At 40.1% G+C, this 27,941-nt stretch overlaps 1 protein-coding gene across 1 annotated transcript; it reads left to right on the forward strand.

The window, feature by feature from the left end:
• Positions 1–130: 130 nt before the first annotated feature.
• Positions 131–27,941, forward strand: LOC146310422 (uncharacterized). Its single transcript, XM_084743012.1, has 5 exons — positions 131–728; positions 13,081–13,162; positions 13,791–14,305; positions 20,370–20,423; positions 26,625–27,941. Exons 1-5 carry the CDS (start codon positions 660–662, stop codon positions 26,748–26,750), a joined length of 846 nt encoding a protein of 281 aa, XP_084599138.1. The 5' UTR covers positions 131–659; the 3' UTR covers positions 26,751–27,941.

The following is a 27,941-nucleotide window of genomic DNA, read 5'->3' on the forward strand; positions in this document are numbered from 1 at the left end:
CATGCTATGAAAAAAGGAAGTAAACAGACAAGATAATGTGGCTTTAACTCTCAGCCCTCCTCCTCGGGAGAAAAAATATGACATCACTCAGCCGCTCAGCCAATCAGAGGGCGATACGCTCAAGCTGGAGGAGCTGTGCTGTGTGTTCGTGGAGCTGCTGGTTGTGTCTGTCTGTGTATGTGTGTGAGTGTGCGTGTGTGCGTGTCTGAATGCGAACAAGTTGACATTATTTTTAATTTTCCCCCAAACCTCTTTTGAATTAAGCTCTGGAAGTGAAGCCGGGGCTGCGCTGAGTGAGTGAGCCATCTTTTTCAGAGCCGACTGAGGAAAAGAAACAGACTTTCCACAACAACGGAGACACTAAATGAAGTCGAAAATAACAAGTTTGCTACGTTACAGCCTCTGAAAACAAGCCACATCTACGCAGTTTAACGAGATTCGCTGTTTCATTTCTTTTGACAACACTAAGTTAGCTTAACCTGAAGCTACAGAGTACAGCTGCTCGCGCTGTTGCTTATTGGTCAAGTGATAGTGTCGCGTGCCTTCTTTTTAAATGTGTAAAGTCGCTCATGTTAGCTAATGAAGTTGCAGTGAACGTCTTATAAGACAGTCATAAAAACGTAATTGTAGGGGATAAGCCATAAGCTACTCAGAAGAAAATGCTAAAGACGCTGACGAAGAAGCTAAGAAGACATTCACTCAATGAAATACATCCCTTCCACCTGAAGGTAAGTTTGACTGAGTTACTTACTACTGGAATACTATGGTACATTATATTATGCATTATTTAAAGACAGGGGTTGAAATGTAAGTACATACTGCTCTAAAATAGTACAGCAGAAGAAGAAGAAAATAGCTTGTTTGTGAAGTGCGTGGCTTTACTTTTGTCTTGTGACTTGTTCATTTGTAGGCCAGCTCACTACGCAGCTTAAACACTATGGGCTCACACACACACACACACACACACACACACACACACACACACACACACACACACACACAGTAACCTTGCTTGAATGGGGTTATGCTGAGTTCATTATCACACATTCCCTTTCTCTTTCTATTTCACACACACACTTATACACACAGTTACACACCATGTGACAGGCAACTAGGCCAAGGCAATATATCAATATTATATCAATATCGTGATATCTAGTAGGGTTGGGTGTTGTGCAAAGATTTTTCATACTGGATAGCTTGGCTTTGATACTGGTCCCTAAATTATTTACTTTTATCAATACCAGTTTTATAAAATCCATTTTAGATATGCAATGATTAATCAGTTATTAATAGATAAAAATAAAATAATCATAGCAGCCTCAAGAATCTGGCGATCTGATACGTATCACAATACGGGTGTTACGATTCAGTATTTTGTGATATATTGCAGTAGTGTAAGCAAGATGATATATTGCTATTTTTTTAATCGAATTTTAGCAAAATTGTGATTGTACAGAAAACACACCACCATACATGTAACATCTGAGTTTGAAAAAGTTTACTTATTTATGCAGTCAGAGCAGGGAAGGTGGGTAACAGTGTTGCTATCGAGCAGTTGGGGGTTTGGACACAAAATCAACTACTACCACAAATCTTTGCATGTGTCACAATATCACAATACACTGTTTTGAGAATCGGTACAGTATCACAAAACTTGATATTTTCGATATTTTCTGACACCCATACATTAGGGTGCAATTACTCACTTTAAAAGAATAAGCTGTTCAAAGGCCTGGGAGCAAAAAAAAGTAATCAGATATAATAAAACAAAGTCAGGGCATTTAAAATACATGTTGTTCTTATTTTATCTGACCTACTTTAACAGGTGTTACACCATGTTAGGTGGGCTGTCACATTAGCAATAGCATGAATCTGGCATCGTCACAATACAGGGGTTATGATTTAATATATTGTGATAATGTTAGCAAGGGCATATTTTGCTATTTTTTAAATCTAATTTTGTGAAAACTGTCATGTCTAAAGAAGAAAACCACCATATGTATAACATTTGAGTTAGAAAAGTTTTACTTTTTTATACAGTCAGAACAGGCAAGATAGATAACAGCACTGCTATCTAGCATTCAGGGGTTAAACACAGTTCAAAATTAACCACTGTCATGAGTCTTGGCATTTATCACAATATCACAGTACTGTGTTTTGAGAATCAGTACAGTATCACAAAACATAATATCGCAGTACTTGATATTTGCGATATTTTCTTGCACCCCTCTGTCACATTAACACAGAAATGTATCTTATATCTAGTCATCTGTACAGTTAATGTCAGGAGTTGATCAGAGATGCGATTGAAGGTTTAGGTGGGCTGCAGAAGATTTTCAGATTTCAAATTAGGCCCTGGCATTCATAATTTTGGGAATGGCTGCTGCACAGTATTGGACTATATAAAAAATATAAATTGTCAAAACTCCTAAGGTATTATAATGACAGGGCATTTTTAATGCGTGATAATAATTTAGCACTTAGTACCATTAGTAGTCGTAGATTTTGGATATTGTTGTATCCTGATATGGCATATTTGTTGTCTTTTTCTGGTGTTAAAGGTTGCATTAGAGTAAAGTGATGTAATTTTTGGAACTTATAGTAAGTTTAAGTAAGTTTACCACTTAGTCATTAAATACACATTACAGGTGATTATGTATCACATAATATTTTGTGAAAGCACAAATGTCCATACCTCCTAGCCCCAACTACTTAAAGCTAGTGCACGGAACTTCTCTATTATGATGATTTTGGTAACCACAAAATATAATGTCAAAAATACCTCAAATCTATCAAAATCTTCTTGGGGACTGTCTTGTATGTTCATGTAGGTCATATGGAGGCATTGGTGTTAAACTGAAACTGTTTCATAACCAACTAAAAACTCCTTGTAGTAGCTTTAATCTAGTTTGGGGTTGTTTAATCTGCAGCAGTGCATCTGAAGTGTATAGGATCATCATATATTTGCATTATTTGAGAATTTGTGTAGTGTTATTTTTGAGAAAATTAGTATATCAATATATCCATCATATATTGCAGAATAGCCTAAAGATGTTGAGATATTTTTAAGCCATATCATCCAGTCCTACAGGCAACACCGTGCACAGCTCCTCTGTGGAAACTGTCAGCTTCTGTGTTCTGATATAAGCCTATGTTGTGTTGTTTTGGAGGTATTTTCTGCTTCTAAGCACCTCGACCCATTCATTACCATGTTAAAAGGAATTTACCCTTCGTGGCTTACAGGACCAAGCCAGATGTTTACAAGAAGAAACCGGAGATCCACACTGCTACACAAACACATCAGCAAACATGTGGCATGTCAACAAACTCTCCCACTCACAGATGGACACTGGCTGACTCATAAACTGCAGTTTCAGCTGTTTGTCATTCAAGAAAAGTAAATCAGAGGGTAATGTGTCCACTAAACTGTGTAGGTGTGGATATTTCTTAGATGCCACGTTTAAAACAATACAATATCCATGAATTATAGTATGGAAGGTGCTCTTTCAAAACCTCAGTTTTGTCTTTATTGTCCTCTCTAAAATTTGGCAAACAGCATAACAAAACCACAGTCACAGCAACAGGCTGTTTAAAAAAAGAAGAAAAATTATCCTATTTTGTGTGTCTACAACTATCTTTTCTTTTTGCTGTGGTATCAAGTATCATTTATGTATCAGACTTTAAAATTGTGGTATACATGCTTGCTGTCCAGAGTTCTCTTGTATGTAAGAGAGGATGTTCACATTCATAGCTGTTAAACCAGTCCAGGTTTTCGTCTACAGAGAGAAAGGATATAGTTTCCAGGTGGAAACAGCTGCAAGGGGGTGGCAATGGAAGCTCATCTTGATAAAAGTATAAAGAAAACAAACATTTCAGTGAAAACCTTATTGTTGTGAGTTATTGTTGTACCCACATTTACATCTTTACCCTCCACTTTTCCACAACAGCATCCATGTAAGTGCTCCACAATTGTTACTGCCTGCTCAGTTTGCATAATGCCTCTTTTTTGGTGAGCGGAGGGGTGAATTGTATCCTGCATGGGTCACTAACTTGCTCCATCCACAACAATAATGTGCGTCAACCAACTGTATAGTCGCATGGCAGCCATTTTGTGCCAGAGTGCCCCTCTTCAAAGGCCTGGCTGAGGATACAGGGGAAAGTGTGCCATCCCTGTTGTCTACTTTTGTTTGTGTTTGTTGCTCTGTGCAGTGTTCAGCTAAAAGTTGTTAGTGTGATGGGAAAAGTGGACTGTGAGTACTGATAATGCCTGTTGCTTACATCGTAGCCTGATGGAGAAGATTTCCTATCTCTGAAACAGATACTCATACTGTTGACAAGGAATTCCCCTGGAATCAACACTGATAAGTCAATATATGAACACACAACATGTCTTTGTTCATTCTGCCAGATATATTTGGCTGACCTGTGAGTTTGTTTACAACCTGTCTGATCATCTGACAGCTCATGTTTCTTGCCACATCTAATTCTCTACAGGTTTGTCGCATTTCCAAATCTCCACAATTACATAAGTGAGTACAAAGTTATTGTTTCTGATAGGAATGAAAATCAAAGCTATGAATAAGCTATAAGACAGAAATTATTAACTGGAACTATCCTTTAAAAGAGTTCTCCATGGATTTTGCAGATAGGGGTGGGCAATCTAATAATTTTAGATCGAGATTGTGATCTAATGCTTCCACAAACAACTTCTCAGGGAGGATCTATATAGGTCACAGCATTTAATGTCCTCTCAATTCTGCTTCCAAACTTCAGATGATCTCATGGCCCAGCTGACATGAAAAAAGCAATAGAATAATGTAGCAAAATAGGTGGATGCACAAATAAGAAGAATTACTTAAAGTGGATCCTCTTTGAGTGACATGTTGTAAACAATGTAGTGCATCTATGAGTACTGAAGTGTCAGTTTATAATTTTATTAGTGTTATCTTTTGGCCTCCAGTTAAAACTTTAAAAAATTAAACCCTTGACAACTTGTGAGAGACACCCTAAAACAGGAATGGTTCAAATGCATGTAGCAGGGACCATGTGAACCAAATTTTAAGTTCCCAGTATGAGTGTAGTTCCAAAAATGCTGGATCCTATATTTCCCATAATGCATCTCATCCCCGTTGAACCCATCACCATTTTGTTATAGGGGCAATAATGTTGGAGGGACTTGTTTTGGTGGAATACTTGCACATGGCGAAGTGAGCCCTAGCATTAAAACGTCTATATCCATGCAAAAGAAAAAGTAACAGCTGCTAGCTTGTTTACACTCTTGTGTGTGACCAGGTTAGGGTTAGGGTAACTTGCCATTTTCAGCACGCAGGTGGCTATCTCAGAGGCTGTTGTTGTTTCATGCAGTGACTGGGACTTTGGAAATGTTAACATGCAGATAGCAGAAGGAGAGAAGAATGCCGGCTGAAAAAGTCGGCCAGTAGCAGGCTTTTTCCAACAACCTACTTCCTGTGAGTCAGACTAGACATTTTGCAACAGTAATCAAAGGCTGAGTAGTACTTCTCATGACGAGTAAACACATCTTCATGTGTCAAATTGGTGGTGTGTCCCCATAAAATCACCACTATATCTCATCTTCATGTTTTTGGTTATTTTTGGTTTGCTGTTCTTGAGAATTTCAGCAAACCATGACTGGTTTGCGTGTGTGTCTCCAGGAAACAGTCTGCAATTGATGGCCCTGGTGTGAACCCTGTTTTCATTATGGCTAGATATCCACATCCATTGTTTTGTATGTAGATTAATAAAGCAAATTCTGTTTCTGGTGGATCGAGTTTAGGGAATGGTTGAAAGATGATTTTTAAAATTACTTTCTATACTGGCACATGGATTTCCCCTCTGGTGATAAGTAATTGCTTGTCGTATCTTTTTGACAAGTTACTCAGATAGTATTTGAGCCAGCTGCAGTGCTCACTGGATTAAGGGTTGAATGGCCATTTCAGGATAGTTGTAAAGAGGCTAAATGTCTCTTAGGCCTCGTCACAGTATCTATCTCAGGAGCTTACACTGATCATGACCACTTTCGCCACACTATGGGTTAGATCCACTGGTGTGAGGGGAAAGAGAATCAACCATCTCTGACCTTGTGTTGTGTGTTTTCATGAGAGGGGGAATGGACTGTGACAGTGTCCATGTCAGTGAGGAAGAACGCAGCAAAGCTGATATGTGTGTGAACTGGGTGGTGTGTGTGTGTGTACGCTGTGACATTGCCATTGATCCAGCTTAGCAAGCTGCTCAGCGATGCAAGGGACTGACAAGGATTTCATTCAACTGTTCTTGACACACAAACACACAACTCTTTGTCTGTCTTTGCATGTATGCACAAAGGCAGTTTTTTATGCTTCATTCATGCAATCTCACTTTCACCTCGCATATGTGCTTCAGCTTGTATCAAGTAGTCTGTAATTACTGGAATAATCATATTATGACTATGATAACACATATTAAAAATGATGATCAAAGTCTGTGAATAATGAGGCTGTTAATTTTTCTATAAAAAGATGATTTCTGCACCTCTGCAGTCTTGATATTTCACATTGGAGAAAATCTGTAGCTTCATATAGACTAAGCCTGCCTAATTAAAAGAAGTGGCATGTCATTGTGTCCCCTGACACTTTTAGTGACAGATAGTTCAGATATTTGAAGTGAGGTTCTATGATGTAAATATCCACAGTCAGTGTATTATCTACAGTAGATGGTGGTCAGCATGCCCCTCAGTTGAATAAGCAGGAGTATGGGTGTGGGAAGCTGAGCAATGTACTGCTGTGGACGGGCAACAGCAAAATGTATTTTAGCCACCTAAAAAAGGGTCCACCTAAATAAAATCATTATCACATCATATATGCTATATTTAGAATATTTTCACAGCTTACCCCCCTGTCATACAGCCTTTTCTGACAGGATAATAAGCCAAATATTGCTCTCTGCAAAGTCACCAAACTCCATTGGCAAATGGAGTGTTGTTATTGTGTGACTTGGGTGTTTTAAGAGGTTAGTTTGGATTCACCAAAGTCAGACAATAAGACAACAACACAACTAAATGGGTCAAGGCAGTAATAAACCATTATCTACTGTGTTCCCTGAAGTACAATTTCTGTTTTTGTCCATGGAGTTTGGTGACTTTGTAGAGAGCAATATTTGGCTGATATAACAGTGTTTTTCCATTATAAAGGGCTGTCTGATGACAAAGTAAAGCTGTTAAAATATTCCAAGTATAGCGTGCACTTAAACTAATCTGCACTATCCCTTTAAATATTGGACAAGGTATCACATTGCATCATTGTAGACTTGATTAGCATATCAACTTTAAAGATTATAACCATGAATATACTGTACCATTCTTGGGTCAAGTGACATCTCAGACTTCTAAATGGACTCGTTCAGTACTGTAAAACTGGGACAGTTGGACAACTGTGTGAACAATTAACAATTGTGAGAAAAAACTGGAAAGAGGCTCCCAGCCAGTTTGTTGGAGGTTTTCTCAGGTGTACTGCAGAACCATCTTGCTCTGTTAGCAGTCCAAATCCTCACTTCAAACATCATTTGAATATTTGTCATGCAAAGTAGCAGTGGAGCCAAATTGGGTAGTTGGACAAGATGGTGGAAAATACCAACAGTGATTGATTTAAAGATAATATTTGCATGATGTAACTGCAGATACAAGTTATTATTTTTCGAAGCTATTGCAGAGATGCTTCTAGTACACTAATGTGGAAGCAGCGTTAAAGGGTCATTTAGCTCTTTGAATGTCATTTTCACATTTGTTTTGAGCTTAACACATTTCCTTTACCATGGTTTGTTTTCACTGTGAAAATGCAATGCTAATGACTAATAAGTGTGTGGGGAAGGGTGTGACTGTGGGTGGTCCTGATTGGGATGTGTTTGTACGCTTCATATATACATTATGTGCTGTCTCCTTTGCATATAGCTCCTCATCTTTTAGCATAAATATGTTGCTGGGTCTGCTGCACTGAGAAGAAGAAATGCTGTTTGTGTTGTGAGGTTCCAGCTTACAACAGTGAATGTTCTGGGAAAACTCCTGGAAAGGCAGTATCAGTGCTTAGCTGCAGGGATTATAGTATAAGGCAGCCTATCCAGGTTGGAGTGGTGCAATCCAGGCTTAACCACAGTGTTATACAGGAGCTGGAAAAAGAGAATGAACAACTGGAAGTGACAAGAAACATAAGAAGAAATGTTTGTCCCATGGTATAAGGTTTTATAAGCACATTGTCATCACATACATCAAATAGCCGACTTTTACTTCCAGCTGCTAAACTTGTGTTTAACTTGTGATGATAAAAAGCAGACTACAAGTGCGTCACTGACTCCAGATTTTATTTACTGCACTTTTAAATCATAGGATATTTGTTTAAAAAAGCAAGATTTGTATTTTTTGTGATTTGGAGCCCCCAAATCAATTCACTTGTACACCACTGTTATATATATGGACAGCTGTGCACCTGCTTTGGTTACATTTCTTATAATCAAAAACTAGCAAGTTGACAACTTTGCTAACACAGCCAAACATAAAGCAAGTGCAGCAGCAAGCCGGCTAATATTACTGACTAGTCCAATAGCAAGAAAGCCAGCTTGGCGTCTGTCTTGCAGCCTTTTACTTTGCAAAGTTCTTGCCAACGAGTAAAAGCCAGTTCAACATTTACTCATGTTTGGCGACCTCTTGCCTGGGTACTCTCTTTTTCTCATTTTAATTTCCTCCATCAATGTCCTGGAAGGCTCAAAATAAGCTATTTTCACATTTACCAAACTGAAGTGAATCTGTAGGCATATGGAAATGCGTATGAAATCTACATAGATGATATGATACAATTGCTGATGGTGTCTGAGACTGGGAAAATGCATACTCGGCTTCCCCCAGGTCTACTGCTGCGAGCTTGATGGACGTTCATGAGCAGCTAACATTACATTTTGAGATCATATAATGTTAAATTATATGTTACATGGATGCTTTGTGGGGAAAGTGTGCTGGACCATTAATGATTAAAAGAGCTAGCATTCACTGTAGGACTGTTAATATGTCGCTTAATTAAGTTTAAATACTTTTTCAGGTGAGAAATTAACCTTGGTCAAAATGACCTTTCAAGCTGATTAGTTAGATAACATAGCATTGCTTTAAGGAGAAATTGCACAATTAACACTGTATTTTGGAGCTGCAATGATGGTTCTACAGTAGAACATGATGGTGAAACCCTGTTATTGTTCATCTTTTAGCAAAGCCATGCCACCTTGTTTAACCATAAACCAAACATCAGTTAGTCTGGTATTTGTTGTAGCCATGCCTAAGCTGTAACCATATCAGATTTGGTTCGTTGAAAAACAGATGCAAAGTTGTCTTGCTCTTTCTCACACATTCACACTGCATGACATACAGATGCTATTTATGAGAACAATTCCTTTCATTCTGATGACTGATAACAAGTTTCCACTGTCTAGAAATCCCATGCTTGACTGAGGGTCTAAAACAGAACTGGGAGTGAAACGTCATCAAAAACTTGTACATGCACTCAGTCTTTTTTGTCCTGCACACCCCAGATGAGATTTGCATGTTTGTTCTGTTGAAACAGACCTGCTTTGTCTAGTAATTTCTAAGATAGTGTACTAGCTATTCAAGTGGTGGTTAGCGTTACAGTGATAACAGTGTGTCTGGGTGCAAGTGAAGTTAGGAAGTCGCTAAAAGTAGAATGCTGTTGTGTCAGCTGCGAAAACCCACAAACGCTGTGGTGTCACGGTTCAACGCACTGTATGTGTGTGTCAGTGTGTCAGTGTAAATATCTAAGGAAAGCATGTAGGACTTGAAATACATTAACAAGTCTTGTACTTCATTTTCCAGCCCGTATCCTACAAGTGTGCTGCACATGTGCTACATTTCTGCTCTCTGATCATCATCAACAACAACCTCTGAGGCTGTCCCTAAGGGGAAGGAAAAGCCAAATCATTACTGTCAGCTTATATTTTCCTCTAGTTGCACAGACAATGATAGCTCTGTGAAGAAACCTCAGACTTTGAGGTCAAAAGAAGAACATGAATTGAAGTTGCTAACTCTGTAGTTTTAAAGGGTAAAATATCTAGGAAAAATGATTAATCATCTTGATGATCTCACTGACTGTGAATACACATTTAAATGTCTCAGACTAAACTCATGTCTCTTTTGAGTACAATTAAGAGATTAGGTTTATGAACCAGCAGCATCACTTCATTCTTAGTATCCTGCAGCAGTAACTTTTAATAGGATTTCAGCTGTTTCGTGGACGGTGCCCAACAATAATTCACTGAAGTGTGTGTATATGGTGTAGTTGTAGCCCCGAGCCAGCCACTTGCCAAAATACATTTCCTTCCCACAGTTATTCCTGAGTGTAATTTTCCTATGGAGTTCATGAAGTTATGCTGTTTAACTTGAGACTCCTCGAGAGCCAAGGATTTTTTTTTCGTCTTGTACACTGGCTCTGGGCCTGTTCATTGAGAATCTGTCCCACAGTACTGAAAAGCAGCAAGGCTGCACTCAGGCCTTTTCCAAATATCTTCAACTACACTGCCAATACTGTGATCTTACTCTGGGAAATAGGATATTTATTACCTTGAAATACAGTATTTATACTATGTTGGACCACAAGACTATGGGAAGAGTATTTTCCAATGTTTTGTGAGTGCTGCAGGGATGAGTCCTAAAACCTGGAATATTAGCACTTTTCTCTCGTTTGAAATCAGTGTTTTTTTAAATGTTTTTTTTGCTGATTTGCCTAAAATCAGGTCTGTGGTTAACAACAAGCTTCATGTTTTGTTTTACAACATAAAAAAATGATTGAATACACCCTTTGTGAATTCTGAAGCTTTTTCAGTTGCAAACAAGTGACTAAATGAGACTACAGAGGATGTTGAGGACATTAAATGTCACTGGACTGAACATTAGTACCTTTGTGGGGATGACGGTAAAGTCATACAACTGTAGTGTAATTCGTTTATAGCCTAATGATAACTTTTTACTGTAGGTGATTATATTTATGCTTCATAAATCACAAACATGGTGTTTATTTGCGACGTTACCTGTGAAAATCCAGTAGCAAAATCCCACTGGCTTTTTTTGTGGAAGAAACCAAAGTGATGGTAAGATTCATCCCTGCAGCACTCTATAGCTAATCTCATGTGAGAATTGAATTGAATTGAATTGAATGTGATTATTTCCATCATCGATTAACTGCTGACCATTTTCTTGAGTAATCAATAAGTTTGGTCCATAAAAAGTCAAAAAATGGGGAAAAACATTGAAATCTGTTTCCCAAAGGTGATGCCTTTTTTTTTTTATAGACAACTCAAGGATATTCAGTGTCCTGTCATAGAACAGAAAAGAAACCTGAAGATATTCATGTTTGACACAATGAAATCAGAGAACTGAAAGAATTTTCTCTTTAAAAAAAAAGACTCAAAACAATTATCAAAACACTTTACGATCATCTGTAATAAGTAACTGACTGATTGTTGCAGCTCTATTTTTAATACAGCAATTTACGTACATGATTTATGTGAAAAAGTGAGATACAGCTATGTGATGTAGCCTTTTGATTTTTATTTCACCAACATACACAGTGAACAGTCTGTGAAATTATACATTGGAATTCACACTTAACATGAATTGAATATTGTCTGCCCTTATTGGGTTCAGAGGCCCTGGCTCTTTTCTCCCTATTCCCTCTTTTTGAAGAGCTCCAGCAAGAAGAGGAGGTGTGTGTGTGTGTGCGTGTGTGTGTGTAGAGAGTAAAAGGGAGGACACTGTGTATGTTTGTGTGGATGTACGTGTGTAAGCATAGACACACACACACACACACACACTCACACACACTCACACAAGCACAGATGGCAGCTGCTCAGCGAGGCCTCAGAGTGGTAATTACTGAGTGTGAGGCGCATTACTTAACTCTTAGCGTTGCAGTCTGCAGGGTATCTGTATTGTTGCTACTGGAGTGTAGACGAGGAATTGATTTTAAAGAGACAGACTGGTTCAGCTTGGAAAGGAAAGTAGAATGAACTTCAGGCCACTACAAGGAGTTTTTAATCGGTTATGAGACATTCTCAGTTTATTACTGATGCCTCTGTAGCTGTTTCTGTATGGACTAGTTATTCTTAATGCCTGCCACTAGGTTTGATTGTCCTTGAAGTCACATGGATTTAGCCTGTATTTACATTTTCCCTGCTAAAGTTGCAATGAGTATTACACAAGTTAGTTAAAAAGAAGCACTATTCATATACTTTTACTTGCCATTACATTATGTGGTTAGTATAGTGGAAACACTACCATTTTTGTCCAAAGGGGCCCCAAACATCAACACAATGTGAAAGTTCCTTGTATTAGCTTTAACTTACACAGAGCTGTACCATCTATACTGTGTGCAGTGCCACTGTTTGGTTTTAGAAAAGAGTCAGACACTGTTTGCATTAGAAGCCCATGTCACTGTTACTGGTTAATTTGTCACTATAATTGGTTAAAATTGCAAAATGATACAGACCTCTGAATTAGGAATTAGTTTGGATTAAATCATTTAAAAGCTTTTTAATTATTCGTACTGTGTGACTGATACTAAAAATTAAAAACATTTCATTGATCCCAAGGGAATTTTGACTTTAAAAAAGAGAAAAGATGAATATTTTTGGGATGTTCAGGGGCTGCATCTAATAATTATTTTCACATTGATTAATCTGTCAATTATTTTCACTATTAATTAAGTTGTTTGGTCTATAAAATGTCAGAAAATGGTAAAAATGGTCATCAGTGTTTCCCAAAGCCCAAGATGATGTCCTCTAATGTGGTTTTTGCTAAAAGACATTCAGTTTACTGTCACAGAGGAGTAAAGAAACAAGAAAAGTCACATTTAAGAAGTTTAAATTAAAAAAAGTATTAGTTATTAATTTAATAGTTGACAGCTAATTGATCAACCAGTTTATTGTTGCAACTCTGGAATGTTCTCCAACTTTATACCAACGTAAGGGTTAAATGTTGGAGGTGTTACCATATGGCATATTTGACCTACAGTGTGAGCTCAATGCTTTTCCCAGATTTCGTACCATGGCAGTGGAGAGGGAGGGGAGAGTGATGACTCAGAGGGGGAGAACCAGGAGCTTGCACAGATTGACAGAGGTAAGTACCCTCTGCTAAACAAATTATATTTCTTGTAAATAGATGATGATCTTCTCCATCACTTACCACCAGTATAATTAGATGTTTCAAGTCAACAGATAATGTGCTTGTAAATAACAGTATTTAAAATCTTTTGCAACCTTACTGTAGCTGTGTTCCAGTTGCATACTTATTCTTTATAGCTTTAGTAAACACTGCAGCTGCTCTTATTTATATATGTCCCAACTGTATGCAGTATGCACACAATTGGGACATACTGCTTTTTTTTTATAACATTGGGCCTTGAACTTTGACCCTCTTGCTCATCCTATATCTACATCTCTCTTTAGTGCAAACTTTGAAGTAAAAAGAAAAAGTGTGCAATTTGGAATGCAGCTAATGAGCTTTCCTCTGTCTGTGGCTCAGTCATTACAAACAGAGCAGCATGTTGGCTCACGTGCTGTAAAATGCAACCAGATGCAGTAGGACATTCTGGTATTTTTGGCATACTGCATTTGACGTACTTTATATTTGGACACACTAGATCGTTTACTGGCATTCTAAATAGTATGGTGGTATGGGTGTTGGAATGCACCCTATGTCTTCTCCTTCTCTTGTGACTCGATTTCCTGTTTGTTGGCTCCTCCAGAGAGACGGAGAAACTGTGCCCTCACCCCTTTGGCCACCAGCCAGCAGCACAACCAGGGTCCGCTCTCTCCAGCCCGGTTACGACGCCTCCGCCTCCTTTTAGATGCCAATCTGGATCGCCACTCCTCAGAGGAAGAGCTCGAACGTATCAGCTGTGGCGACAACAGGAAGTGGGTGTCTGCGCTGCCTCAGCGCCACGGCGATCACCACAGCAGCGCCTCCAGTGATGAGGAGGTGCGGGACCTCTGTGGCTGCGGCTCGCCGGCTGCCTCCGCCAGGCCCCTGGTGGAGCCCGGCGCCTGCCTGGCTGCCTCCCCCAGCCCTGTACTCTTCAGCTCCAGTCCACCACGTAGCCTCAAGCCGCCCCCCATGCGCTTTCAGCTGCAGGTGGTGCAGCCTGTTGCACGGCCCATCATTCTGACCCACTTTGACCAGTCAGCACCTTACAGAAAGTATCGGCACAGTTTCGGCGGGGAGTCGGGGAGGCCCAGTTTGGACCTGGAGAAAATGCAACAGGTTAGTAGTCCAAGTTCATGACTGTTTCTTACTGGTAAAAGTGTGTGGCACGGTGGTGTTTGCAGAGACCTTACCCTCTGCCTGTATTTTCTTATTCTCCTGTGCTCAGGACACTTCTAGGTCTCAAACCTTGGGTGTTGGGTGTGTTTCCCCTGACCAATAACATATATCTCTATCTCTATAAAAGCGTAGTGACCAGGTGACGGGCCGTAACCACACATCAAAGAGGAAACGATGGAAATGGTGGATACAGTACTGAAAAAACAAAAAACAAAAAAAATCATGGCAAAAGGCCAAGTGGACAAAGCTTGTTCCAGAAAAAGAGTGAATCTGGGGTTGGCTTTCACCCATTGGCAAGCAATGAAGGAGAGGATGGGGATAAACAGTGAGGCAGAGTTGGCCACTTTCCTGTTGGACAGGTAGATGTTGGCAGTTAGATTATGCCGACTTCACACTACAGGATTGTAGCCTTGAGACTTTTTGGAGATCGCTGACAAAAGCCCCCAGATCGAGCGAGTTTGGTGCTCGCAAAAGATTTGCATGATTGCTGTGTTCTCTTGAAAGATGCGATCCAAGAGCTTGCCGATGCCTCGTAGGGTCCTGAAAGATGTCAAGAAGGCTTAATATATGCTTACATTGGATACAGGTCGGAGATCTATGCAATGAGCTACAGCCAATTAGAGCAGACACGGGCCAGGGAAGAGCGGTGTCAAGAAAAGAGCAGCAGCCAGAAAGTCCCAAATATAGAAAAAAATGAGCAAAATATAAATAGTAATAGTTATATAAAGTTGGCAGCTACAACATTATGCACACTGATGCTTCAGTATTAATAATCTGTTGTCACTTCTCTGTCACTGTTTCTGTGACGAAATGTAGTTTGTAGAGCAAAGAGATTTGTAGGGGATTCCAACTGGCCGATGATCTTGTAATGTGTGACTCCTAGTTGCTGATCAGTTATGTAGTTTGCAAACCACAACAATTTCAAGATTCCTGATTACAAAACAAAACCGTGTGTACTATGAAGATCTGACAACTTTGAAAGTCATGTAGTGTGACCAAAGCGTTCTTTAGCTTTTTTAAGTACGCCTCTGGTCCTGTTGAGCTGGAGTTTAGGGGCCAGCTTTGAATGTGTTTGTGTTTACAAACCGCAACCGACAAATCCTACTCATTCTGCCATTAATTGGTAAGCAAAATTTTCGTTAATTTGAACTACTTTACACTCTAAAACCCATTTCATCTTTAGTTGAAGTATATTTTGTAGCATTATCAATACAAATATTACATGTGATGTGATATTGCATTTCTACTATAGCAATATTTGTATTCCACTGAAAATTTATTAAAAGTACCAAACAACAGATGAGCCTGAACTCAAACAGTTATGTTGGGCTGAGGATTTGGTCCAAAAATACATTGATGTCCCTGCAGTCTAACTGGCTACCCTACACGCACACACAGCCACACAAATGTGCACGCTTGCACAAGCAAACAAAGTCTTCCCTTTCCATAGCCGGACGCTCGCCACCACGGTGGTCTGGCTGGAGAGGGATGAAGGAGAGGGAGGCACGGACGGCAGATGTCCGCCCTCGTTTCTCACAAAGGCTGGCAAGCGAGGGGAAACGATGGAGGGGTGGAGGCAGAAGGAGAGGATTAAATAAACAACAGAAAAACGACAGCCACTAATGAGTCATGGAGAAGCTGGTCCACTAATCATTAAAATCCAATAGACTTGTTGGCCCACACCATGGATGGGAAAGAGTGTGTGTGTGTGTGTGTGTGTGTGTGTGTGTGTGTGTGTTTGCAGAGAGAAAAACTGCAGGTTTCAGGGGTCCATATGTCCATGGGGTTTTTAGAGGGAAAGAACAGATGATGAGAGACAGCGGGCAGCAATGACAGGGGTGAAGACAAAAAAAGAGGAAGAGTGTGTGTGCGCGTGCATGTGTGTGTGTGGCTGGGGTACGCGTCTATCATCCTGCCTGTCTTTTTGTGTCTGCATGTGTACATCCTCCTGTCTGTGAGGTTATTGCTGTATCAGTGTGTGTGTGTGTTGCCACAGTGTGAGTGTGTGAGAGTGTGTGCACACTCAGTCAAGTGGAATGGGAGGTGCTGCAGGGAATACAATAGGGGGCCTACAGAGGTAGCTAGCAGACACAGCTCCAGTCTCCCATTAACCCTTTAGCTGGACAACTTCCATCTGCAACGTCTGCCTCAGCCCCAACACCATCGCCATGTCATTTCTGTCATATATGCTGTTCTGGTGTTTAAACTTAAGAAATAAAGATGGCTGAGCTGGTTCCCTCAAAAAGGAAATTGAAAGGGTCAAAACCAATTGAATATTGTGTTATGTGTGTGGAAAGTAGAGAAGCAGTGCACAACTGCTATTCAGTGTGGACTGTCAAACATTTTCCACACCATAAACCTATAAAAAAAAGTTTTATACCACAGACTCCAGTTTAGAGGTTGACTGATATTGATTTTTAATGACCGACATAATAACAATAGTTTGGAGCAGGAAAAGTTGAGAACTGATTAATTGGCCGGTATTTCCCAGCCCTGCAAACTGAAAAAAAAATTCAACTCTGAACATTCTTTAACTTGACTAGACCCTAGATAAATGCTGAGCTGAACGTTTAAGTCAAAGTCAAATTTAAGTTGTGCTTTGCTTCCATGTGTGGCTAGCCAAATTCTAATGACCATGCTTGCAAGCAAAAGAGAGACAGCATGCTTTTGGCAGAGCAGCAGTTATCTTAAATCTAATCCATTAATAATTACAAAGGGCTCAAGGATTGCCAGGTTGCCCAGGGCAAGTAAAATGCCATGTCGGGCAAGTAAATATGGCAACTCACTTGCCTGACTGGGAAAGGTAAAAATAATTAAACAACTTTAATAATCGATAAATCATCCAGGTAATTTTCATGCAAATATGGCAGAAAGATTTCCAACTTTTTCATTTATTATCACACAAAACTGAATATCTTTGGGTTTGGAACTGACACAACAAGACATTTAAAGACATTGGACATTGGACTTTGAAAAACTTTTTGGGATGGACATTTTGTAGACGTTGCAGTCCTGGATTAAACATGGCATTTAGTTAGTCTCCGTTTAATTAATAATAGCTAATAAAGCCAAATGTTCAGGGGCAAGTAAGTCAGGCAAGTAGTTTCTGACCCACTTGCCCGGTTGAGCTAAAAATATCAACATTGAACCCTGAACTATAACCAACACACTTATCATGCTCATAATTTTTGGATAAAGCTGTCTTATATAAAGCTAACCTTTACTGAAATATAAATGATTTCAGTTCAGTCAATACCTATAGTTCCTAATTTGTCGTATTGGCTCTGATTAATCAGCCAAATTGAAGTCATTTATTGATGAGTTTATTTATATGTGCGTTAATATCCTGGTTTTGGTCCTCATCCAGTTTTCGATTGTATTCTGGATATTGTGTTTACGCGGAACATGAAAAACCTGGTTATTCAAAACTGGGATTAGATCTTGTCCATTTTTCTAAAACCGGAAGTTGTTACATGTGTAGAACAAAACTAGGATACTCCAAAAACCTAATCACAACCAGGACACCAGTGTGCATGTAAATGCACTCATTAGGGATGTAACAATATCTTGAATATTGTGATATCACCAAAGACAGTTCATGCCAATGTTTGGCATATCCTTAGGTCATGGTGACTTTTCTTTTATTAAAAACAGAAAGCAGAATCGCTTTAAGTTAAAAGGAAAAAATCTATTTTATATGAACAAAAATGCTGTACAGATTTATTTATTATTATTATTTATTATTAGCATCATTGTTTGTTAGCCTGATTATCATAAAAGAGCAACAGTTTGTGTGGCAGATGCTGATCACTTGAGAAATATGTCAGACCTCTGCCCTGTACACAAATGGTGCAACTCAACAAAATGTAATAAAATAATACACACTGCAAACTTGCTCAGAGGACCAAAACAGTATTTTTACATGATGTAGTCAGTTTCTTAGTTTACCTTACTTGCAGCCATTTCCCAGGCATAGCATTGCTATTGGTTGCTATTCATGTCTTTACTGTATAAAAATCAACTGGCTGAGGCCTAAAACTTTCTTGTGATGAGTCATCTGCCATATTGGACATCACGCTCAGTTTTATTTTTGGCACTTCATGTTTTTAAAATAAGATTACAGTCGTGTAGTCACACATGTAGTGCAGAAGTGTATTGATGTTTCAGTGAAAAGCTTCAGCATCTGAGAAAACTGCAAAGACGAAGACAAACAATAGTTTCACACAACAAGAAGGGCTGCAACTAACAATTCATTTCATTATCAACTACTTTGAAGACCATTTTCTCATAGTTGTTTGGTACATAAAATGTCAGACAATTGGGACAAATGTGGATTGCGGTTTCCTTTTTTGTCTATGACCCAAAGAGATCCAGTTTACTGCCATAGAGGGGTAAAGAAACCAGAAAATAGTCACATTAAAGAAGGCAAAATCAGAGAATTTAGACATTATTTCTTGAAAATGACTCAAAGGTATTATTGGATTATCAAAATAATTGATGATTAATTTAATAGTCAACAACTAATCATTAATTGACTAATCCCTGCAACTCTAATGACAATGTTATTTAAATTCTGTCGTTCAAACAGACAACATGTCAGCCTCCCTCAGTCATCCATCCTAAACAAAAATCATACAAATAACTTTACTCTTTGTTATCAGTGACAACAACACTCAGCCAAAACAGTTAGCTAGTTGGCAAGGCACGACCTGTTGGATGTGTGTGTGTGTGTGTGTGTGTGTGTGTGTGTGTGTGTGTGTGCGGTTTAAGAGGAGGGTGGTGTAGAGGGGTGGTGGTGGATAGAACAATTATGCTGGCAGAGTGGTGTGGGATGAAAAGAGAAAAGGACAAAATTATGAATCATAATACTTTTGATATGATGTAGGCTCATTGAAGGTTCGTAGGGAATGGCTAAATTGTGAGTCAAAGTTTATGGTCATTTTAAAGTGATCACATTTTGGAGGATTGAAGAATATGCATTTCACAGTATTAAGAATATATCTTTTTTGAGAGGCTGAATTAAACACAGTACAACTTTACATTTTCAGTTCTTGTTCACGCCGCATGCACCCACATGGACTGTAGTATCATTGATTGAAAAAAAGATAAGGGCTGGCAGGAGGTGAGCACGAGGGCAAGTGCACACCAGCTCTCTTCCCACATCACAACAGCAGGAGTCTTGTGTTTCCATTCTTTCCTGTGCTCCCTTCCCCCTTTAGAAGCTACCTCCCCAACTCGAGACAATTCGATGATTGTGTGGTCCCTCCACCCCCACTGTTTTTTTGAGAATAGTGGAGCTTGCGTGGACATGGAGGGGAGTGGGAGACAGGATATTGCATAAGCTTCATTGACCGACTGTTTAGTTTCAGGAGACAGCTGGATTTGCCTCACTGCCTTGATCCTCCTGAATCGACGTTAATTGCCGACCAATTCACAGCTCTTACCACGTCAGATCTCGCTGTTTTAATGTAAAGATCTCTGGTGATAATAATGGTCCTGAAATGGTCAAATTTTAGGAGTAGGCTTGATTAGCATCAACACTCACATGCACATAAACATGATGTGACTTAATCCAGACAGCTGTAATACAGTTACCCTGATGGGTTCACGGTTCAAAAAGTTTATGACATATAAAACAAAGTGTGCACATTTCACTACTCCATTTCAGAAACTAAGAAGTTATAATCTACTGATGATTGATGAGCAGTTCTCTATGTGTCTTCACAACTGGCTAAAGTTTTGGTCGTTAAATGCTGCTACAGAAGTTTTGCTCACATTTTTTATAAAGGTCATATTTATAAAGCATTATAAGCACATTCATAAGACATAATTCTTATAAGCTTTATAAAACCTTTTTGAACTGGAATAATTCTTATAAACATCTATAATATGTTTTTAAATGCATTATAATGTCTTATGAATGCACATTGATCTTTATAGAGTGTGTTTTTTTTTTAGTTTGTGCTCTTCCATAGCAGTCACTGTGAATTCTTGTTCTCCACAGAAAATGCTGCTGAAGAAGAACTGTGGAGGGAAGACGCGGACTATCAAGATTCGGGTGAGATTTTATTTTTATTCAGCTTCCCACAGTAAATATAAAAACAAACGAATCCCTCTTGTCGTAAATGCATCATATGTTTAAAAATCCTCCTGTTTATGGCTGTCATAAAGATAAGTCGATGCTATGAGAGCTATTAATTTGAATTTACACACAGACATTTGCATGCACAGCCTTTCCTTTAATGTAGATCCATAATAGGCGGTCCAGATCAGGGCGTCCATTAGAGCAGTGATAAGGTTGCAAGGTTGCTCGACCCCCGTGAACAGCCCGGCCTGCCTTGTGGCCAGCACCTTGATGTCCATCCAACTGCATACTGGGACAGCATCTGGCGACAGCGTTTGTTCCCATGCCCTGCGAGCAACAGAGCCATGCCTGAGATGTCTGAAAATCTGATAGCACTGTCAGACTCCTTCTCTGTGGAAACCCAGTTCCACCAACATGATTAAAAAAACAAAACAACAAAAAAAACAAAACAAACAAGATTCTGCAAGTCATCATAATGCGAAACTTTCTCAAAATAATGAATTAGTATCTCATTAGTTCCTCTTTATAATGACTTAATGGGGTCTTTCTTTAATCATTTTGGTGCAAATGGGCTTCCATACTTTTACAATTAAGTATCCAGCTCAAACAGTTTACAGCAGGGATACTTGGGACAAAAAACAAGAAGAAAACTGTTCTCTTTTCTTTTTTCAGGGTTGCTTGAGCTCTTGATCTCACTCAACAACCTTTAATAGCTGAGCTTTTCACTCGTCCCATTGCTGCTCTGAGACCTACACATTACCTCACCTGAATAGCTTTGTTAAGTCTAAGGTGTTTTCCCAAGATTATATCCCGACTGATCTTCCCATAAAGTGGTTTTCCAAACACAACCTCCAATAATCATCCACCAGATCCATCACTGCAACTGTGCATGGGTTGATTTAGTTTGTAGTGAGTAAGGGAAGCGTGTTGGACAGTGGACTGGAACAAGCCCGGGCATCTTGGCACGGAGCAGGGTACTCCAGAAGGATGCACAGTGTGGTGAGAAAAGTGACGTTATTATCACGTTGCGTGGGATAGTGTCAATGGAACCTTATCACACTCTTGTTTATGTACACACACACACACACACACACACACACACTTATACCAGCTGTAACAGCATCTCCAGTCCTCCATATAGGTATGTATCATCAGTACAAATATGTGAAAAAACACGGAGGACGGTCTTTGAGAGCGGTTTAGGAAGAACAAGCGAGCGTCGATGAGAGATGGAGCTGAGGAGGAGGAGGAAGAGGAGGTGGAGTGTTGTGCGGTTCCCTTGTGGTGTATTTCCAGGGATGAAGTCATTTTCCATTTATAGCCTGGCCGGCTGCTATCTGTTTAGCTCCACTGATACATAGAGATATTGCTCATTATCCTCTGTTCTTGCTGGCGGACTCGGTAGTGTTGTTGTCCCTGTCAGTGACGTCTGTGGGCACTGGCTGTGTTCCATTTCATAGATTTTTTCTTGAAGTGAGTACACAGCAAGTCTTTGGATTGATGAGCCATTTTGGAGGCTTGTGTTGACTCTGTCTACTCTTTGTGCCACTACGCACCGTGATCCACCCCATCTCTCCGTCTTTTCTCTGCTTGCTACCTCTCTCTTTCTATCCCTCTTTCTCTTTTTTGTCTGTCAACCCTTCCGTCTCCTGGCTGGGATCCAGAAGAGACACTGGATCTGGATGGGGCCCCAGCTTTCAAGCAGTCAAGCATGGGAGTTGTTATGGGAGTTGAGGAGGTCGATGGTGGTGGTTGACTGTGTGTGTTTTAAGGAAGGGAGGTGGGGGGTCATGTGGAAGCTGTAGGAAAACACAGATTTGGCTGCTGACACCACCGCTGCTGCTGCTGAGGCCTTCCCCTCTAGGGGTTGGAGGTGAATAGCAGAGTGGGGCGATGAGAACTTCCCAGGCTGCAGCAGGCAAGAGTGATGGCGTCTGGTTTCAGCCACCGTAAAGAATGGGCGGAGAGAAAGATGAAGATTGATTGAGGTGAGGGAGAGTGGTGCAGATATGGAGAGCAGAGGGGAAAAGTAAAGTGAGGGAAAATGTGCTGCATACCCCTTTGGTTTTTATTAACATGACATGTTTAACAATCACCTCATACAGTACAGAGGCTGTATTCAGGGCCCCTGTGACCCCTTGGGCCCCTTACCCAATGCCTGTGATGCATCTATGTGACAGACATTTTTCAGGCTGGTAAAAATGATGTGGAAACTTTTCAAATGTGCAGCACCTAAATTGATGATCAACGGGACAAACTTAAAGGACAGGTGACTCCAAAAGAACACTTTTTTCCTCTTATGTGTTTATCCTTTATCCATCTAGATAGTTTTGGTGTGATTTGCAGAGTTTTGGGGATATCGGCTGTAGAAATATCTGCACCTCTCTCAGCTCTCAGCTTGAAGTGCTCAAAGCACCAAAGAAATACATTTGCTAGCATCGTACTAGCTAGATCAGTGGTGCTAGCGTTGAAGCTAAGCAGAGGGAGGATGCTATTAATCTTTACATACCACACCATGATGAGCACTAGCCTTTCACCCATGAGTGGATACACTTCCTTTGGCATGGTGAAAAAGTTGGCGGGTGAAGTTTGGTAGAAAGAAGAAGTATTGTTTGGGTTTTTTCCAATGCTGGTGCTAAAACAATACTTTTAAAATGGTGCAGATGAACTGATATTTAAAAAAAACAAAAAACAAAAAACAAAAAAGAGGCACAAAATGATAATGAACAGCATTAAAGAATGGCTTTTTTCATTGCAACAGCAAAGTTGAACAATATATGAATTGATAAGAGTTTGACATATTCTTAATGGTATTCTCATGGTATTCTTGGTATTATACAAACTTCAGCTTCAAACTTAACCAATTCTTCTGCAGAAATATGATCACGTGCACACCTGAGAAAAGACTGCTGTCATCCTCATCATCATCAGTGGTGTCCTCATCGTGGATAGAAACGACAAATCATCATGACATGTTGAATGTAGTGTTTTATATCTCTGCTCCTCATCACCAGGGCCAGGGATGCCCACGCTGCCAGCTGATGTGCTTGGCATGGGGTCACACAAGCAGTTGAGCACAGTGCATCCCTCTCTGTACAAGTGTATCTCTATATGTTGCCACATGCCTCTCCCCTTTTACATACAATTCTTTTAAAACATTTGCCTGCTGGAATCCTTTCAAGTGAAGTTTGGCCTCTCTTAAGACTGTCCAGCTTGGCTTGTTAGCTGTGTTTAAGTTAGCTACTAGCTAACTGAAGGCTGAACGTCACCTGCTGCCAGAGCTGTGAAGAGAGAGTGGTGCTGTAATGTTAACTAGCAGTTTGGTGATATGTATTTAATGTCCACACTGGAGGGCATCTATGTCAATAGACAGCTGAAGTGGCACCAAAATGAGGCACCATAATCTGTGTTGTGGGTTAGTTGTATAGAGACTGAAACCTGGTGCTACATTGGCCCTGGGTTTCAGTACTTAACCCTACTCACAACAAGGTCTGTTGATTACCTTGAGCTACCGGGTCATGCTTTCTGGAGAGACTCATTGCTGTTTTTTAAATCTATTTTTGGTGTTTTAAGCACCATAAGCTGCAACGTAGTTCCGTTATTTTTGAGAGAAGGCAGACATTTCTCAGCTGATATGTCCAAAGTTCCACAACTCACACCAAAAGTATCAAGATAGATGAATAGCATTACAAGTAAGAGGAAAAATATGTAGTTTTGATTTTGGGCTGATCGATCCCTTTTAAACAATAATAAATCTCTAGAAAGAAGCATTTTTGTAAAACCAGTTCAGCTCCAGGACCAATGAGATACTACTCTGTGCTTTCTTCTGCTTTTGATGTCTGCACAAACACAAACGGACAGCTCCGTACTTTGGGACTTGTACTCTGTCTGACCCCTCTGGCCCTAAACATCCTCCATACTGCAGATGTGACCACAGGACAGCTCTGAGGGGACTGCTAACGGACTGGAAAGGGAGTCATCCCGACGCACGATTCTCCCCCCACAGTTGGACTTGACTCTCACTTGCCATATGGAGAACATCTTAACACTGAACATCTATCAAGTTTACTGTAACTTGTTCTTTGGCTCCGGTTTGTTTTTCCACTCCTCACTTTTTGCCTGTTTATATGAACATTGGTGGATAAAACAGCTCTAAGTGGAGTTGGGAATTGTTGCCGTGTTACTGTGGCTCAGTTGTCAGTACTGAATCCCTTAAGATGTTGGCTGAAGTCATAGCAACACCTGTAGCCTCACATGCACCATTAATGGGCCCTTATTTTATATGCACTGATGTCACTGGGTACTTTTCCAGTAGCAGTTGGTACTTTTCTCAGCATCTCAGTGGAATCAGTCGAAGTTCTCAGAGAGATGTTCAGTAATGGCCGCAGTGAGATTATGCAGCTATCCATATAAACACACACTGGAGTTTTTCCCCGGGATCAGCTCCTAATCACAGTGAATCCTTCTCAGGGTCCTAATCTTTCTCAGTCCACCTTCCTCACAAACTTTCTCTTACTCCCCCTCAGCAGGCTCTGGAGAAAGTGCTGCCTCACTGCCAAATCCAACAAAGTCATTTCCTGTCATTTCCTGTAGGGAGGAAAATGACCAGGGCTAATTTTAGACAGAGGGCTCGTAGAGCCACGAGAAGCCAGGTTCTGCTCGGAGGGGTGGGGGGGGCAGCTATGTGAGTGGAAAAGCATTTATGTCACCCAACCTGCAGCGTGAATGAAAAAAAATCAGTGTGAAAATGTTCTGACGAGGTGCAGGCATTTTCCCACCACTGCTACTTAGGTTTTCAAGTCACTTCTCTCAGTCTTATGACACAGCCACACGTTTATGCTGCAGAGAGATGACTGTCACTATGTGTGTGTTTTACAAACTGCAGGTCTGTTTACTTCTGTCAACTTGCCTCCAACCTTTAGTGATCACTATACAGTGTTTTTTCATCCATATGTTATTTACTTCACTTTTCACAGTGAACTTGTACATATTACTAATAGTATTTACTGTTTATTTTTGTGGATGTACTGTTTTTGACCATTTTGATAATCACCTCTATGTCTTAGATAACTTTTGGTGGTGTTAGCTCGTCACTCTTTGGCCCAGTTTCCACAGGTTGGTTAATGGTTGCTATGGCCATACTTACCAACCGTGAGACCTCAAAAATAGGGAGAATTTTAAAACCAAGGCAGTGGATCTGAGGGTCTCCCACTTGATTATTCCTTTCTCTTAGTACTCTTCATTTCTCTGTCTCACTCATTGAAGAGGATGAGATGCAAGCTTGGATGTATTAAATGTGGATGTATTCAGATCTGCAACATATGCAACAGATCTGTACTCCTTAAGGGCAGTAAACTAAATATCATTGAGTTGTGGACAAAACAAGGCATTCGAACATGTCGTCACTGATCCACATTTTTCACCATTATTTGATGTTTTAAAACAAGCAACTACTAATCTGTTAATCGAGAAAATAATCGACCAATTAATCGACAGTGAAATTAATCATTAGTTGCAGCCCAAGATGTATTAAGGAGAGAGGTATTGAGGATAAGATCCTGTAAGCCTTACTGCCAGTACTCTCCACAGGTAATATATATTGACGTATATCGACCTATTCTGGCATATGAGTGTATGTTGAACAATTTATAAAACATCAAAAAAATCTCATAAAAGATTTTCTATTTGGTTATTACAGTTTGACATCTACACATATTCTGATTTCTTTGCAAACATTTGTTTGAATTTCACCGGTGACTTCAGTTTTAGAAATACGAGGTATATTTTGCAACAGGTCTACAGGTCAAACAGCGACGCGCAGCTCCTTAACGCTGTTTATTTTTTTACTTGCTACTGACAGATGAAAGAAAACCACTAAGACTCTTCGTACCGACTAACAGTTTAGTCGAATATTAGGAGGCAGCCCTAATAAATACTATAAACAATATGTGCAACAGTTGAGTGTAACATTTGTAAAATGGAAGAGGATATATGTCACATTACACTGTACAGGTTAAGAACTGACATGAAGTGACATACTGTAACTGACCTATAATACCATAACCCAGGGACAGCAGGTAATCCTCACTCAAAAGCTGGATTAACCCAAAAACGTCCGTGTGACAGGCCTGTTACTCACCACGACCACTCATCTCTCTCTTTCTGTGTTCTCAGAATCTGACCGGCAGCCGCCCTCCGCCCAGGTACACCTACGACCCGTCCATCTTCGCCTTCCGCTCCTTGAGCACAGTGCCCCCCTGCAGCCCCTTGACCCCGTCCGAGGATCCTCCCTGCTCATAAGAAAACTCACCCACTGCCAGATAATCCTCTCCTCCTCTCCACACACTCTCTCTCTCTTCATTCCCAGACGGCTGCTTTTTTTTTTTTGTGGCTTCTGCAGCGAGACCAAGGAGTGACTGTTCTGAGAACTGACCGCTTAAAGAAAGACGTTCGCTTGATGGTCAAACTATTGCACACTCAGGTAATCCCACCCTGTTAACGCTGTCACTTTGATCACTTATCTCCACACAAAATCGACATTTTGGAGAATAAAATGGACTCAACACAACACTTGTTAAGGATACTTCAGGTTTTGCTTGGATGTATCTGAAAAGATCCTGCGATCGGAAGAAGACTGATTGAGAAACAAAGACGAACTGGAGGTGGTACAAAGGGACAAGGCCAACCATTTTAAAACCTGGATTTAGATCCAGGTTGGATCGATATTGAAGGGAAATAATGCATGTAAGACAATCAAATTGTTCCAGGGGTTCTTCCTTTGATGTCATTGCTGGACATCTTGTAAGGTTCTTGGTAACTTTATATCCTAAACACGGCGAGGTGAGTTATCATTTTATTGTTGAGATGAACATAGACAGTGGTCACATTCATCTGTCTGAAAAACTACTTCTTTGGATGTGTCATTGAATATGCAGGTCATGACGAGCTATAACAAACATGTATGACATGTATGTAGTTGAATAGTTGACCTTGTTGACGATGTACAATGTTTCTTAATGAATGTCACTTTTAGTCCAGGTCAGAGTTAAGTACTTGTATCCTCTTTCCTTGCATGAATTCCGCTGTTTTTGCAGAAAGAGAGGTATCTATGGAAATAAGGAAGTATGAGAATAGTTTGCTGCACATTTGGCAAGTGTAATTGGTGCTATGTCATGCATAGCCTACTTGTAGTGTGCCATTTTTTTTCCTTCCAATATTGTACCTCATTACTTTCTAGGTAGAAGAGGACCGCTGGTGTATCTGAGACATCCCAGTGTTTTCTAAAGATCTCTTAATGCCTTGAAATCACATTCCTGTTGTGTCGAATGAAACTTGAGGTAGTTCTCAGCTCCTGAGACGAGCTGACCAATTGATTAAACGCGATGTCACCACTGTAACTAAGATTTCGCCGAAGTGAATGTAACATTGTGACATGTTTTCGTCCACTGTTGCACAAAATGAATCAATAAATGCCCTGTGGCCTCTTGTTTA

This window comes from Lutjanus erythropterus, chromosome 18, assembly GCF_056507025.1.
Source record: "Lutjanus erythropterus isolate fLutEry1 chromosome 18, fLutEry1.hap2, whole genome shotgun sequence".
Taxonomy (NCBI): Eukaryota; Metazoa; Chordata; class Actinopteri; order Lutjaniformes; family Lutjanidae; genus Lutjanus; species Lutjanus erythropterus.

Excerpts from the sequence above, each read along its gene's own strand:
- LOC146310422 (XM_084743012.1), top strand. The coding sequence starts at position 660 with ATGCTAAAGACGCTGACGAAGAAGCTAAGAAGACATTCACTCAATGAA. Across the intron at positions 729-13,080 it reads TACATCCCTTCCACCTGAAG|ATTTCGTACCATGGCAGTGG; the intron begins GTAAGTTTGACT and ends TGCTTTTCCCAG. Across the intron at positions 20,424-26,624 it reads CGCGGACTATCAAGATTCGG|AATCTGACCGGCAGCCGCCC; the intron begins GTGAGATTTTAT and ends CTGTGTTCTCAG.